The sequence below is a fragment of the Panthera onca genome, chromosome A2 (assembly GCF_046562875.1).
Source record: "Panthera onca isolate mPanOnc1 chromosome A2, mPanOnc1 haplotype 2, whole genome shotgun sequence".
In the NCBI taxonomy this organism is placed as follows: Eukaryota; Metazoa; Chordata; class Mammalia; order Carnivora; family Felidae; genus Panthera; species Panthera onca.
This window is the reverse complement of record NC_138340.1, coordinates 153,226,044-153,241,880: the sequence shown is the minus strand read 5'-3', so window position 1 is coordinate 153,241,880 and position 15,837 is coordinate 153,226,044. Positions and strand designations below refer to the sequence as shown.

At 40.4% G+C, this 15,837-nt stretch overlaps 1 protein-coding gene across 3 annotated transcripts in view; it reads left to right on the top strand.

Annotated features, from left to right (window-relative positions):
* Positions 1-15,837, top strand: part of SVOPL (SVOP like) — a 67,253-nt gene that overhangs the window by 30,307 nt on the left and 21,109 nt on the right. For all 3 annotated transcript variants that reach the window (XM_060633234.2, XM_060633230.2, XM_078435951.1), the window contains 4 exons: positions 2,490-2,563; positions 12,693-12,898; positions 13,526-13,637; positions 14,368-14,449. In XM_060633234.2, coding sequence (XP_060489217.1) covers positions 2,490-2,563; positions 12,693-12,898; positions 13,526-13,637; positions 14,368-14,449 — 474 coding nt within the window. The remainder of the gene's footprint in view (positions 1-2,489; positions 2,564-12,692; positions 12,899-13,525; positions 13,638-14,367; positions 14,450-15,837) is intronic.

The following is a 15,837-nucleotide window of genomic DNA, read 5'->3' as shown; positions in this document are numbered from 1 at the left end:
AGAGCTACAAGTCATTGACCCTGCCTTCAAGTCTCTTACACTCTGCTTGGTGAGATGAGGCTCACACAGCAAAGAATCACCCACAGAACAGTCAGATGTTAGAACCAGGTGAGTGGCATAGGCAACATCGTATAGGATTGGAGCAGAGAGGTGACCAGGAGCCAGGGCAGTCGAGCCCCCTTGAGGGGATCGCTGTGGCAAAAGTCAAACCCTGAAAGGAGAGGCAGCCTCAGGGGACAAAAGAGGAGGAATGGTGTGAGTCAAGACCAGAGGCAGGAATGTGCAGTGGATTTGGTCACGCCAGCTGTCGTCAGAATGCCATGCGGAGGAGGCTGGACGAGATGGTATGGGCAGACCAGCCTGTGCAGCTTCACGGCACAGACACGGAGATGAAAAGCTCCGGGCACTGGCTAAGGAAGAGCCACACCACAGATGAGATGAGTGAGTCCACCAATTTGGCTTGTAGTCAAAGGTTCATGGCCAAATAATTTATGTGAATGCAACTTGTAATTCATTATGATTCACTGCAGACTCAGCATTCTGAATCTCTGGTTACACTCGGGAAGTTGAGGGGACCATAGTCACACATAAACTCAAGGGGGCATGTCAGAAAGGTAGATGGGCAAGAGTCAGGACTAGTACTTAGAAGACCTGGATAGCAGGCTGGCTCTGCTGCCCACCAGCTCTGTGACCCGGGGCAAGTCACTTACCCTTTCTGGGCCACATTTTCTGTATTGGAAAAATGGAAGGCTAGGACTAGTTCAGAGGTTTTCCAATGATAAGTAGCCAGAGCCCCAACATGTAAAGCAGATGAAAGAGGACTGTCAGTCGCTCCCCTGTTTCCACAGTGACCTCTAGGAGCTGAGCCTAAAAGTCACTGGAACAGCAGTGTCCCTGGCTGGCTCTTGATCTAGGGGTTGTAAGCTGGAACCCCATGGTGGGCATGGAGATTACTTTTTTAAAAAGTCCCTGGAGCAAGCTCCTTCAAACTGGAACTTTCTGTGACAACAAAATCCAGGATGCCTGGTTTACTGCTGGTCTCGCCAGAGGGGACCTGTAATTTCAGGTCTATTCGTGAGAAAAGAATAGTTGGTTTTCAACAGAGCACGCTTTGAAGCATTCCTAGCTTTATTTATTTATTTTTTTTAATATGAAATTTATTGTCAAATTGGTTTCCATACAACACCCAGTGCTCATCCCAACAGTCACCCTCCTCAATACCTATCACCCACCCTCCCCTCCCTCCCACCGTCCATCAACCCTCAGTTTGTTCTCAGTTTTTAAGAGTCTCTTATGATTTGGCTCCCTCCCTCTCTAACTTTTCTTTCCCTTCCCCTCCCCCATGGGTTTCTGTTAAGTTTCTCAGGATCCACATAGGAGTGAAAACATATGGTATCTTTCTCTGTAAGACTTATTTCACTTAGCATAACACTCTCCTAGCTTTAAATAACAATCCACCACTGCCCAATCATATATAACCCATCTTTGTTTATTTTTATTCAAAATATTTAATTAGCACTGACTATGGATAAGACTTCTGCGAATCACCCTAAAGACACAAAAAGAAATCAGACATTCTATCCTTTTTCGACATGTATGCCAGTTTTTCCTTACACAATTCTCTTGCTATGAAAAATAATGCTATTTTTCATTTCACTATGAAGTTTAAAAGAATCTTCCACCAGGGGTACCTGAGTGGCTCTGCGGGTTTAGCGTTTGACTCTTGGTTTCTGCTCAGGTCATGATCTCAGAGTTTCATGAGTTCAAGACCCATGTAAGGCTCTGCACTGGCAGCATGGAGCCTGCTTGGGATTCTCTCTTTCTCTCTCTCTCTCTCTGCCCCTCTCCTGCTCGCTCTCCACTCTCTCAAAATAAACAAACATATAAAAAAAGAATCTCCAATCAGCTTTACAATTATACTTTTCATGTATCCTATTTTCCATGCTCAGCTCCACCATTCACCGGCACTGGTGAGAAGAGGAAGAGAAAAAGGGTTAGAGTCTTCAATTCAATGGGTTGGTCCTTGCCAGTGATAATAAAAAGCACGCAGAGGTGCCTGGGTGGCTCAGTTCACTAAGTGTCTGACTTCAGCTTGGGTCACGATCTCACCATTCATGAGTTTGAGCCCCACAGCAGGCTCTGTGCTGACAGCTCAGAGCGTGGAGCCTGCTTTGGATTCTATGTCTCCCTCTCTCTCTACCCCTCCCCCACTGTGCTCTGTTGCTCTCTCTCTCTCTCTCAAAAATAAATAAACATTTGTAGAAGTTCAAAAAGAACTTAAAAAAAGCATGCAAAGACTGGCTGAGATGAACGTGCAGAAGCAATGATCTGTGGGCCTGGTGAGTGCACACTCCTGGGAGTTGAGTGGTTCTCTCGCTCCACCACATTCCCAAGCTGTTCTTATTTTCTGTTCTCCAAAATGCTAGAGAAAGCTTTGCCAGTCCTTAAGCCACTAAATCTAATCTCCCTGTCCCTTTTCACTACCCCAGGAAAAAAGAGGAAGATTTGCAGACCTATTGGATGCTAAATATTTACGGACCACATTACAGATCTGGGTCATATGGTAAGAGTGTAATTATTTCAAAATGACTTCTCAATAAACACAAAGCTGACTTAAGTAAATCCACTCTGTGCCACTGGACAGAAAAACCACAGGCTGACTCCAGCAATGTCTTATCTTTCCACCACCACCACCAACAAACCAATAAGTAAATGAACCAATTTTTTTTTAAAGGAGAAAGAAATTGTCCATGACCAGTGTTTTATTTTTCATATGAGCTCACGTTCTAAACTTTTGTAGTCTGGGTTTTTTCCTCACCACATGATGGAAAGGGATCCTTTGGAGTCACCAATAATCAAATTCAATGGAATAGGCTATGGCAGTTTTCTTTGTACTTCACATCTCTGTAGCCATAACCTTGGGTCCAGAAAGATTTTCTAAACAAGATACAAAAAGTGCTACTACATTAACTTAGAAGCTCTGTGCCGTGAGATATGAACAATCTGAAAAGTAGGTCACCAACTGGGTGAAAAAATTTCTAAAATATGTACCAAATAAATCCATATACATATTATAAATATCTCAAAAATTACAAGACTGGACAAGAAAAAGATATACAACCCAGTAGAGAAATGTTACCCTCTATCTCAACAAGAGACTTGAATAGGCATTTGACCAAAATTGTATTAAATAAACATATGAAAATATGCTCAACCTGAAAGTCACCAGGGAAATGCGAATTAAAACCAATGACACTGTTACATATCCACTGGAATGGCTAAAATTGAACAGATTGACTACACCAAGTGTTAGGAAGAATATAAAGTGGAGTCACACGCTGTTGACTGAAGTTCAAGTTAAAACCACTTTGGGCAACCATCTAGAGGTATTTATCACAGTTGAAAATATGCACAGCCTACAGCTCGGTAAGTCCATGCATATGTTTCCACCTAGCGGAAATGCATACATATGTTTACCACAATATATTTTTACATGAATGTCCATAGCATTATTTTATTTGTCACAGCCCCAAACTCTAAACAGCCCACAATCCCATTAACAGTATAATGGATAAATAGTGTTACATTCATAAACTGGAAAACTATGCAGTAATGGAAAGGAGATAACTAGTTATCTCCATTCAACATCGCTGAATCTTACAAATGTCATAACGAGCAAAAGAAGCCAGACACACAGGTACGTATTATGCAATTCCATTTATATAAATAGAGAAAGCAGACAAAACTAATCTATAGTGTTTCAATCCAGAAGAGTGGTTGTCTGTCTATCTGCTTTTCCCGGATGTAATAATTGTTAATAGGTTCGTATGTCACCTCCTAAGATGTTAAGTTTTAAAATATTCTTAATATTTGGAAATTGAACTCAAGCTACTTGAATAACAAGGGAGAGTATTATAATTACTTGTGGGGTGTTTTTTGATATTTCATTGTGAGAATTTGCAAATGCACACAAAAGTACAGGATACTGTGATGACCTGAAACTGACCCGTCACCCAGATCTGACAGTCATTGATAGTCACTCATTTTTGCTTCAGCTGTTTTCCTGTGCTGACATATTTTCAAGAAAGCCCAGGCTTCATGACATTTCAACCCCAGATACTTTAAGACTCTCAATTACTTGAGGGCCTTTTCTTAGATGACTCCAATTCTACAATCAACCGATGACAGAGATGAACAGTCATCTGATTAAGATCAGCCAATACCCAGAACATTTGTGATTTCCCCTGGTTTTCCCTATATGTGTCTTTTACAGCTGACTTTTGCAACAATTTCTGTAAAACTGAGAGGAGCAAAAGGGGAGTTTCTGAGAGGCTGATACTATTCCTTTTCCTGACTTTGATACATGAACTTTTATATAACTCTATATCTCAACAAAAATACTAATTAAAGAATAGACAGAATAAAGACAGGAAGAAAACGTAAAGCAAAAGCAAAACCCTTCTGTTCTCCTCTCATGGCCTGCTAAAGACACTTGGGGATAGGCAGGATTCTAAAGATGAACCCCAAGATTACCAGCTTCCATTGATTTAATCACACACTAATTTGGGTGCTCATGTGAAAGGACAGCATAGATGTAAATAAGGTTATGGGCCTTAAAATAGGGAGAGTATCCTGAATTAACCAATCCAATCACTTGAGTTTTATTTATTTATTTATTTTTAAAATTTATATCCAAGTTAGTTAGCATTTAGTGGAATAATGATTTCAGGACTAGAATCCAGTGATTCATCCCCTGCATATAACACCCAGTGCTCATCCCAACAAGTGTCTTCCTTAATGCCCCTTGCCCATTTAGCCCACCCCCGACCCCCAACCCCTCTAGCAACCCTCAGTGTGTTCTCTATAGTTAAGAGTCTCTTATGTTTTGTCCCCCTCCATTGTATTATTTTTGCTTTCCTTATGTTCATCTGTTTTATATCTTAAATTGCACATATAGGTGAAGTCATATGATACGTGTCTTTTCTCTGACTAATTTCGCTTAGCACAATACCCTCTAGTTCAATCCATGTTGTTGCAAATGGCAAATGGCAAGATTTCATTCTTTTCGATTGTTGAGTAATATTCCAGTGTGTGTGTGTGTGTGTGTGTGTGTGTGTGTGTGTGTGTGTGTATGACATCTTTATTCATCCGTTGATGAACATTTGGGCTCTTTCCATACTTTAGCTATTGTTGATAGCACTGCTATAAACATTAGAGTGTGTGTGCCCCTTTGAAACAGCACACCTGTATCATTTGGATAAATACCCAGTAGTGCAATTCCTAGGTCACAGGGTAGTTCTATTTTTAATTTTTTGAGGAACCTCCATACTGTTTTCCAGAGTGGCTGTACCAGTTTGCATTCCCACCAGCAGTGTAAAAGGGTTCCTATTTTTCTGCATCTTCGCCAATATCTCTTGCTGCCTGAGTTGTTAATTTTAGCCATTCTGACTGGTGTGAGGTGGTATCGCATTGTGGTTTTTATTTTATTTCCCTGATAATGAGTGATGTTGAGCATTTTTTCATGTGTCTATTTGCCATCTGGATGTCTTCTTTGGAAAATGTCTATTGATGTCTTTTGCCTATTTCTTCACTGGATTGTTTGTGTTTTGGGTGTTGAGTTTGATAAGCTCTTTATAGATTTTGGATACTAACCCTTTATCTAATATACCATTTGCAAATATCTTCTCCTAGTCTGTTGGTTGCCTTTTAGTTTTACTGATTGTTTCCTTCACTGTACAGAGCTTTTTATCTTGATGAAGTCTCTATAGCTTATTTTTGCTTTTGTTTCCCTTGCCTCTGAAGACATGTTGAGTAAGAAGTTGCTGCGGCTGAGGTCAAAATTGCTGTGGCTGAAGCCTGCTTTCTCCTCTAGGATATTGATGGCTTCCCGTCTTACAGTTAGGTCTTTCATCTGTTTTGAGTTTATTTTTGTGTGTGGTGTAAGAAAGTGGTCCATGTTCAATCTTCTGCATGTCACTGTCCAATTTTCCCAGCCTCATTTGCTGAAGAGACTGTCTTTATTCCGTTGGATATTCTTTCCTGCTTTGTCAAAGATTAGTTGGCCATATGTTTGTGGGTCCATTTCTGGGTTCTCTATTCTGTTCCATTGGTCTGAGTGTCTGTTTTTGTTCCAGTACCATACTGCCTTGATGATTACAGCTTTTTTTTTTTTTTAAGGTTTATTTATTTTTGAGACAGAGAGAGGACAGAGTATGAACGGGGGAGGGTCAGAGAGAGGGAGACACAGAATCGGAAGCAGGCTCCAGGCTCTGAGCCGTCAGCACAGAGCCCAACGCGGGGCTTGAACCCACAGACCGCGAGATCATGACCTGAGCCGAAGTCGGCCGCTTAACCGACTGAGCCACCCAGGCGCCCCAATGATTACAGCTTTCTAATACATCTTAAAGTCTGGAATTGTGATGCCTCCAGTTTCAGTTTTCTTTTTCTGGATTGCTTTGGCTATTTGGGATCTTTTCTGGTTCCATGCAAATTTTGGACTTGTTTGTTCTAGTACTGTGAAAGATGATGGTGTTATTTTGATAGGATTGCATTGAATATGTAGATTGCTTTGGATGGTATCAACATTTTAACAACATTTGTTCTTCTAATCCATGAGCACGGAATGTTTTCCATTTTTTTGTGTGTCTTCTTCAATTTCTTTCATAAGCTTTCTATAGTTTTCAGTGTATAGATTTTTCACCTCTTTGGTTAGGTTTGTTCCTAGGTATTTTATTGGTTTTGGTGCAATTGTAAATGGGATCGATTCCTTGATTTCCCTTTCTTCTACATTATGGGTGCATAGAAATGCAACTGATTTCTGTGCATTGATTTTTATATCCTTCAACTTTGCTGAATTCATAGATCAGTTCTAGCAGTTTTATTATGGAATCTTTTGTTTTCCATATAGAGCATCATGTTGTCTGCAAAGACTAAAAGTTTGACATCCTCCTTGGCTGATTTGGATGCCTTTTATTCCTTTGTGTTGTCTGATTGCTGAGGCTAAGACTTCCAATACTATGTTGAATAACAGTGGTGAGAGTAGACATCCCTGTCGTGATCCTGACCATAGTGGAAAAGCTCTCAGTTTTTCCCCATTGAGGATGATATTAGCAGTGGATCTTTCGTATATGACTTTTATGATCTTGAGGAATGTTCCTTATATCCCTACTTTCTTGAGGGTTTTTAATCAAGAAAGGATGCTGTATTTTGTCAAATGCTTTCTCTGCATCTATTGAGAGGATCATGTGGTTCTGGCCCTTTCTTTTATTAATGTGATGTATCATGTTGATTGATTTGTGGATAGTGAACCAGCTCTGCCTCCCAGGTATAAATCCCACTTACAATAGTGAATAATGCTTTTAATGTATTGTTGGATCCGGTTGGCTAGTATCTTGTTGAGGATTTTTGCATCCATGTTCATCAGAGAAATTGGTCTATAGTTCTTTATAGTGGGGTCTTTGTCTGGTTTTGGAATCAAGGTAATGCTGGCCTGATAGAATGAGTTTGGAAGTTTTCCTTCCATTTCTATTTTTGGGAACAACCTGAAAAGAATAGGTGTTAACTCTTCTTTAAATATTTGATAGAATTCCCCTGGAAGGCCATCCAGCCCCAGACTCTTGTTTTTTGGGAGATTTTGAATTACTAATTCAATTTCTTTAGTGGTTATGGGTCTGTTCAAATTTTCTATTTCTTCCTATTTCAGTTTTGGTAGTTTATATGTTTCTAGATATTTGTGCATTTTTTCCAGGTTGCCTAGTTTATTGGCATATAGTCGCTCATGATATTCTCTTATTATTGTTTGTATTTCTGTAGTGTTGATTGTGAGCTTTCCTCTTTCATTCTTGATTTTATTTATTTGGGTCCTTTCCTTTTTCTTTTTGATCACACTGGCTAGGGGTTTATCAATTTTGTTAATTCTTTCAAAGAACCAGCTCCTAGTTTCATTGATCTGTTCTACTTGTTTTTTGGTTTCCATAGCATTGATTTCCTTGCTATTCTTTATTATTCCCTGTCTCCTCTGGTTTTGGGTTTTATTTGCTGTTCTTTTGCCAGTTTTTAAGGTATAAGATTAGGTTGGGCATCCGAGACCTTTCTTCCTTCCTTCGGAAGGCCAGGATTGCTATATACTTCCCTCTTATGACCGCCTTTGCTGTGTTCCAGAGGTTTTTGACTGTACTAGTATCATTTTCTTTGGCTTCCATGTGCTTTTTAATTTGCTATTTAACTTCTTGGTTAGACCATTCATTCTTTAGTAGGATGTTCTCTAATCTCCAAGTATTTGTTGTCTTTCCAAATTTTTTCTTGTGGTTGATTTTGAGTTTCATAGCATTGTGGTCTGAAAATATGTACAGTGTGATCTCAATCTTTTTGTACTTATTGAGGGCTGATTTGTGTTCCAGTATGTGATCTATTCTGGAGAATGTTCCATGTGCACTTGAGAAGAATGTATATTCAGCTGCTTTAGGATGAAATGTTCTGAATACATCTGTTAAGACCACCTGATCCAGTGTGTCATTCAAAGCCATTGTTTCTTGTTGATTTTCTGCTTAGATGATCTGTCCATTGCTGTAAGTGGTGAGTTGAAGTCCCCTACTATTATGGTATTGTTGCCAATTCTTTATATTTGTAAATAATTGATTTCTGTTTTTGGGTGTTTCACATTGGGGGCATAAATATTTACAATTTTTAGATCTTCTTGGTGGATAGACCCCTTAATTATGAAATAATGTCCTTCGTCTCTTGTTACAGTCTTTATTTTAAAATATAAATTGTCTGATATAAGTATGGCTACTCTGGCTTTCTTTTGGTGACCATTAGCATAATAGATATTTCTCCATATCCTTACTTTCGGTATGAAGGCATCTTTAGGTCTAAAATGGGTCTCTTGTAAACAAGATATAGATGGATCTTGTTTTCTTATTGATTCTGTTACCTTATGTCTTTTGATTGGAGCATTTAGTCCATTGACATTTAGAATGAGTACTGAAAGATATGAATTTATTGCCATTGTGTTGACTGTAGAGTTGGAGTTTCTGGTCATGTTCTCTGGTCCTTTCTAGTCTTTGTTGCTTTTGGTCTTTTTTGTTTCACTTCATCTTTTCTCCTCTCAAAGAGTTCTCCTTAAAATTTCTTGGAGTGCTGGTGTAGTGGTCATGGACTCCTTTAGTTTTTATTTATGTGGGAAATTATGCCTCTATTTTGAATGACAGCCTTGCTGGATAAATAATTCTTGGCTGCATATTTTTTGATTCAGCACATTTAATATATCCTGCCACTCCTTTCTGGCCTGCCAAGTTTCTGTGGATAGGTCTGCTGTGAATCTGATCTGTCTTCCTGATAGGTTGACTTTTTTCCCCCTTACTGCTTTCATGATTCTTCCCTTGCCTGAATATTTTGTGAATTTGACTGTGATATGCCTTGTTGGTGGTAGGTTTTTGTTGAATCTAATGGGAGTTCTCTGTGCATCCTGGATTTTGATGTCTGTGCCTTTCCTCAGTTTAGGAAAGTTTTCCACTATGATTTGCTCACATAAATCTTCTACCCCTTTTTCTCTCTCTTCACCTTCTGGGACTCCTATGATTTGGTTATTCCTTTTTAATGAGTTACTGAGTTCTCTAATTCTTATATCATGCCCTTTTGCCTTAGTTTCCCTCTTTTTTTCTGCTTCATTATTCTGCATAATTTTGTCTTTTGTATCACTGATTCACTGCTCTGCTTCATCCATCCTTGCTACTATGGCATCCATTCGAGATTGCATCTCAGTTACAGCATTTTTCATCCTGACTAGATTTTACCTCTTTTATCTCTGCAGAAAGGGATTCTATGCTTTTTTTTCAACCCCAGCTAGTATTCTTATTATTGTGGTTCTAAATTCTAGTTCAGACATCTTAGATATATCTGTGTTGATTAAATCCCTGGCTGTTATTTCTTCCTGTTCTTTCTTTTGGGGTGAATTCCTTCATTTCATTATTTTGGAGGAAAAAAAGAATTAATAAAATTAAAATTAAAAAATTAAAAACAACACAAAAAATCAAATAAAGGAAGCTAGATCCTAGTTGTGTTTTGGTCTGGAGTTGAAAGAAGCTTCATAGAATAGAGAAAAAGGGGAAACAAGAAAGAAAGAAAAAGAAAAAATTTTAAACTTTAAAAAAATGTATAGAATAAAATAGAATAAAATGGAGAAAGTAAAATAGAATTAAAAATTACCAAAAAATGTAAAAAAAAGTAAAAAATTTTTTATAAAAACAGAAAATAAAAATATTTTTTCTCTTTCTGTATCCAAGAATAAGAAAAGAGAAAAACAATGAATAGATGGATCAGTGAACAGAATGAAATCTGAATGAAATTACATCCAGTTTCTACTAGAATCACTTTATAGTCTGTAAACTAAGCAGGTGAAGAGACTTGTGGTCATCCTCTAGGGCTTGGTTGCTGCATTTGAACAGGGCTTGGTGTAAGAGCTCCATACTCTACTAGGTGGCACTGCTTAGCTTATTGCCGTGGATTGGTGTGGTGTGTGTGTACATGTATGCACAGGTGTAGGAGAGGTGAAAATGGCATCACACAGTGACCCAGTCTGTAGCATCAGAACTCTGCCCTACTCAACCAGCCATCAGGCACCCCTCCTTTATCTCCAGCTTCCATCCACTTCCTGCTTCTCCACTGTCCGCGACCAAGCTGTCAGCCTGCCAGGTGGCACTGCTTCCTAAATTTTACCTCAGATGGGGCTTTGTTTCCAAACCTCTCACTTTTGAGGGCCCTGCAGTTTGGGCCCACCCTGACCCTCTGGGGGATGGTCTTGCTGAGCAATGGCCAGGTGCCAGCTTGACTCTGTGAACACTTGTGCAACTGCAACACTGCAGAGACCCACAGACCCAGAGACTTTTCTGCACCCGAAAAAGTTTGCATGACTGTGTAGCATCAGTGGTTCAGGGACTATGGCAAATCACAGCACACAACTGGCACCAGGTTTCACCACATTCTGTTGTCATTGTTCCAACACCAGCAAAAGTGGCTGTTTTCCAGGGTCCACTAGGACCTTTTCCTGTGGGGAGGCTGCACATCCTCTACCAAATGTCCTCTCAGCAGGGGAACTGCCTCTCCCTGTGTGGCCCAAGGACCCTTTGGACCTTGCTACCAGTTCCTGGGGATTTGCCCTTCCCATCAGAGCACCACCACGTATTGGGCTGAGGACTTTCCAGTGCTGCTCTGCACTATTTATAGAGTCCTAATGGTATTGAAACCCTCTCCTTTCTCCTTTATCCCTTTCTTGTTCAGACCCTTCTGGGTGTTTCCACTCTTTCTTTTTCTCTCCATCTGCTTTTTGGGGGGAGTGCTTTTCCTATACCTCCCCGCATCTCTGTACTCTCTCCACAAACTAAATCAGCTCCCAACCCTCCATGGCTTCTTTCTTCCCCCAGTTCACCTCTCTGCACTGTGTATCTGCCAAATTCTGTGGCCCAAGTTATGCAGATTGTTGTGTTAATCCTCAGATCAATTTTCTAAGTGTGCAAAATGGTTTGTTGCTGATCTAGTTGCATTTCAGGGACAAGAGAAGCAGAGAACTTCCATGCTGCTCCGCCATCTTGGCCCTGCCCCCTCCCCCAATTAGATGCTTTAAAAATCACAAATGCCTGCTTTGTAATTCTAAGAAAAGGAATTGTTTTGAAATTTTCTGGAACACCCTACGTATTCTTAAGGAGAATGAAACAAAAACAAAATGAAACAAAGTACGTAGAGTATGACATCAAAATGGAAGACTCCAGTCACTTGGGTTTTTAAGAATAGAGTGATTTTTCCAGTTGGAATCAAAGATGGAGCAGAGAAGAAAGCAAGAGGTGAGGTGGGTGATTCCAGGGCCTGAGAAGGAATGGGTTCACACTCACTGACTGAAGACAAGCAATGAAGGAAGCCTGCAGAAGCTGAGAGCAACTGGTCAATAGCAGCAAAGGAGGGGCACCTGGGTGGCTCAGTCAGTTAAGTGTCCAACTTCAGCTCAGGTCATGATCTCACAGTTCGTCAGTTTGAGCCCCACATGGGTTTCTGTGCTGACAGCTCAGAGCATGGAGCCTGCTTTGGATTCTGTGTCTCCCTCTCTCTCTCTACCCCTTCCCCGTTCATGCTCTCTTTCTCTCTCTCTCTCTGTCTGTCTCAAAAATAAATAAACATTTAAAAAGAATAAAAACAAATAGCAGCAAGCAAATGGAGAGGAGTTTTCCAGCCCCATGGAGAAAATTCTGCCTAGAATCTGGAAAGATTCTTCCCCCCACACCTAGAAAGGAATGCAGCCCTGCCTACACTTTGATTTCTGTCTCCTGAGGCTCTGAGCAGAGAAATCAGTCAGACCCATACAACTTCTGGCTTACAGGACTGATGGAATAAATGTGTGTTGTTTTAAACAAGCAGTTTTGTGCTTCAAACTCCCTCACTGACTGTGGGGTCCTCCGGGATCTGGTTCTAGGCTGTGTTTGCAAATCCATTTCCCACTCCAGTTCCCCTGCACACTTCCCCCAGGCTCCATGAGATAGGTGAGACTTGCCTTCCATGCCCTTCCCACCCAGTGCCTCCTGTCCTGACTGCTAGAAGAGGGCGGGGGTGGGGGGCTTCTATCCCCTTCTCTCTACTTCTGGTAGCACTGCCCCTCCTTCAGGCTGGTGGCAGCCGTTCTAATGACTGGCTTCTCTCACTTCCAGGCTGGGAATTTCTTTCGCCTACTATGGAGTCATTCTGGCCAGTGCCGAGCTGCTGGAGCGGGACTTGGTCTGTGGCTCACGGTCTGAGTCTGAGGTGGTGGTGACTGTGGGGGACACAGAAGGGAGCCAGAGTCCCTGCCACTGCCACATGTTTGCCCCCTCTGACTACCAGACCATGATTATCAGCACCATTGGGGAAATTGCTCGTAAGTGTCTACCTCTGTGTATTGGGTCCCTCTCTGTGGCTCCTGCCTGGTAGAGCTGAACAAGTCCCCACATCTTGCTGACATGTCTCCAGTGAAGATTGGTATAGGGAGAAGTCTGGAGGAGTAGAGCTTTGAATTACTGTATTATATCAATTCTAGGATGCGTGTTTTCCTCCATGTTTTGACATCTCTGAAAGTGAGATGTGTCTTACAGTGGCATGTTAGATTTCAATTTGCAGCACTAGTTTTGTTTCAGTAGACATAAAATAATGGTACTTAAAAACCAACAGAACCTTGAATTTGATGAAAAACAGTATAAACCATTTAAAATATAGATCTAGCAGGGTTTCAATTAGTGATTGACCTACATGTTGTAATAAGAATCTTGGGCATAAAATATCCTTTATATATATGCCATTGCTTTTCATTCTTGGACCTATGAGGAAAAAACATATTGAAGGGGAATCCTGAGTTTGATGATCATGTTACTGGGTTTTGGCTGGAACACACATGAGGTTTGGATGAAGTTGCCTCTTTCTTAAATGACAGTGAGGAATCCTTGCCAATGTTGGTAAATGCATCTTGCTTTCAAGATTTCAGAAGTTGTTATTGTCATTTGCTTTCTAGTGAATCCTTTCAATATCCTGGGCATTAATTTCCTGGGAAGACGGCTGAGTCTTTCTATCACCATGGGATGTACCGCCTTATTCTTCCTTCTTCTCAACATTTGCACATCAAGGTATTTTCTCTCTGGTTGCTTCAGAACAATCTAGTTTTGTGCAGTGGTTTTAAGTTGGAGTTTCTTGACCCATAGTGTTCATTGGGGGAAAGAACCTTTCATGAGCAGAGTAGTGAATAGGCTGCTGGTCTTACTGGAATGGCCTTTCTGTTCCATGCCACCCCCACTTCCCTCTTCCACAGACCCAGCCGTCTATCAGCTATTCCAGGGTATAGGTGCTAGTGCTGGTGCAATCATTGCACCCACCAGGATACTTAGGATCTTTATGCAAAGCTTCCTGGAATCTCAGGACTGTAATTGTTTACCAAATTTCCCGGACCATTATTAAGATAGTTCAGGGAAACAGGTAATATACCTGTGGCATAAAAATTTATTTCACTATTAATTTGCAATCCTTAAATGTCCTCAATTATAGTATGTGTCGTTCTGTGAACTGCATTGGTTTTGGAGGGTGGTGGCAGAAGATGTGCTAATCTGGGATTGGGGGGCAAGCTGGAATTGCCCACTTTGGGGAGGGGGGGACAGGAAGTTGGGTTAAAGGTTGGAGTCAGGCATTTACTTGAGGGCCCCACAATCAGGCCAGTTGAGAAGCAGCACCTCCTGGGACTTGGTTATCTGTAGGCGTGTGTTAACACCTGTAATGCTCAGTTATGTAATGTGAGCACTTGTCAGGGCCATGGAAGGCCCTCCATACTGCCTTTCCTAACTTCTCTGGCATCTTGTTTCCTAGTGCTGGCCTGATTGGCTTCCTGTTCATGCTGAGGGCTTTGGTGGCAGCCAACTTCAACACCATCTATATTTACACTGCTGAGGTCAGTTGTTGGGAGGGGCTTGGGTACACCAAGGCATGCAAGGTGAGCTACTCGGGGTCTCTGTCCACAGACAATGCATCCTAGCTTCTTTTGACTTTGAATGATTTTCTAAAAATACCTCCTAAAAATGATAGCAGGAGGTTTATTTGATAGCTTCCTCTGATCCATAAAGTCTAGTGCAAGCCAGTCTCTAAGAAGAAATTTAAGACCTGCCTTTCTTGTGACACATGTAAAAAACAACTTATTGTCCTAGCACTATGCTATTTTTCATCCATCTGTTACTTGCAACATGTAGCTTAAGTTTGAATAAAATAGAAATAGCTTAAACTTGAATATGATATTCTTTATGAATTTATTAAATTGATACATCTATTTTATGCAAGGTACTACCTAAAGAAGCTTGAGAATTTCCTCATAAACACCCATACTGAAGAGCTAGTATTCCTAGAAATAAACAATATCTGAACAGGAAATTCAACCGTATTTTAACTGGTGTTGTCCTTCATTAAGCTAGAGAAAATTGCACTATAGGAACTGGTAAAGCTGTGCTCATTTTCTTTTCTGTCTTTCCAAGTTTTTATTTAAATTCCAGTTAGTTAACATACAGTGTAAAAATAGTTTCAGGTGTATAATATAGTGATTCAACACCTCCATACATCACCCATTGTTCATCCCAACAAGTGCACTCCTTAATCCCTATCATCTATTTCACCCATCGCCCCCTCCACCTCCCATCTGTAACCATCAATTTGTTCTCTATAGTTAAGAGTCTATTTTTTGGTTTGCCTCTCTCTCTTTGCTCGTTTGCTCTGTTAAATTCTATGTAAGAGTGAAATCATACAGTATTTGTTTTTCTGATGGACTTATTTCACTTAAGCATAATACTCTGTAGCTCCATCCATGTCGTTGCAAATGACAAGATTTCAGTCTTTTCTATGGCTGAGTAATATCCCATTGTGTGTGTGTGTGTGTGTATGTATGTATGTATATATATATATATATATATATATATATATATATATATATATATACATACCATATCTTCTTTATCTCCTTCAGTCAGTGGACATTTGGGTTTTTTCCATAACTTGGCTACTGTTGATAGCACTGCTATAAACATTGGGGTGCATGTGCCCCTTTAAATCAATATTTTTGTATTCTCTGAATAAGTACCTAGTAGTGCAATTGCTGGATCATAGGGAAGTTCTATTTTTAACTTTTTGAGGAACTTCCATATTGTTTTCTACAGTGGCTACATCAGTTTGCTGGGTTTTGGCTTCATTTCTTGTTCTTTTTCTAGTTCCTTTAGGTGTAAGTTTAGGTTGTTTGAGATTTTTCTTGCTTTCTGATGTAGCCCTGTATTGCTATATACTTCTCTCCAACGACCA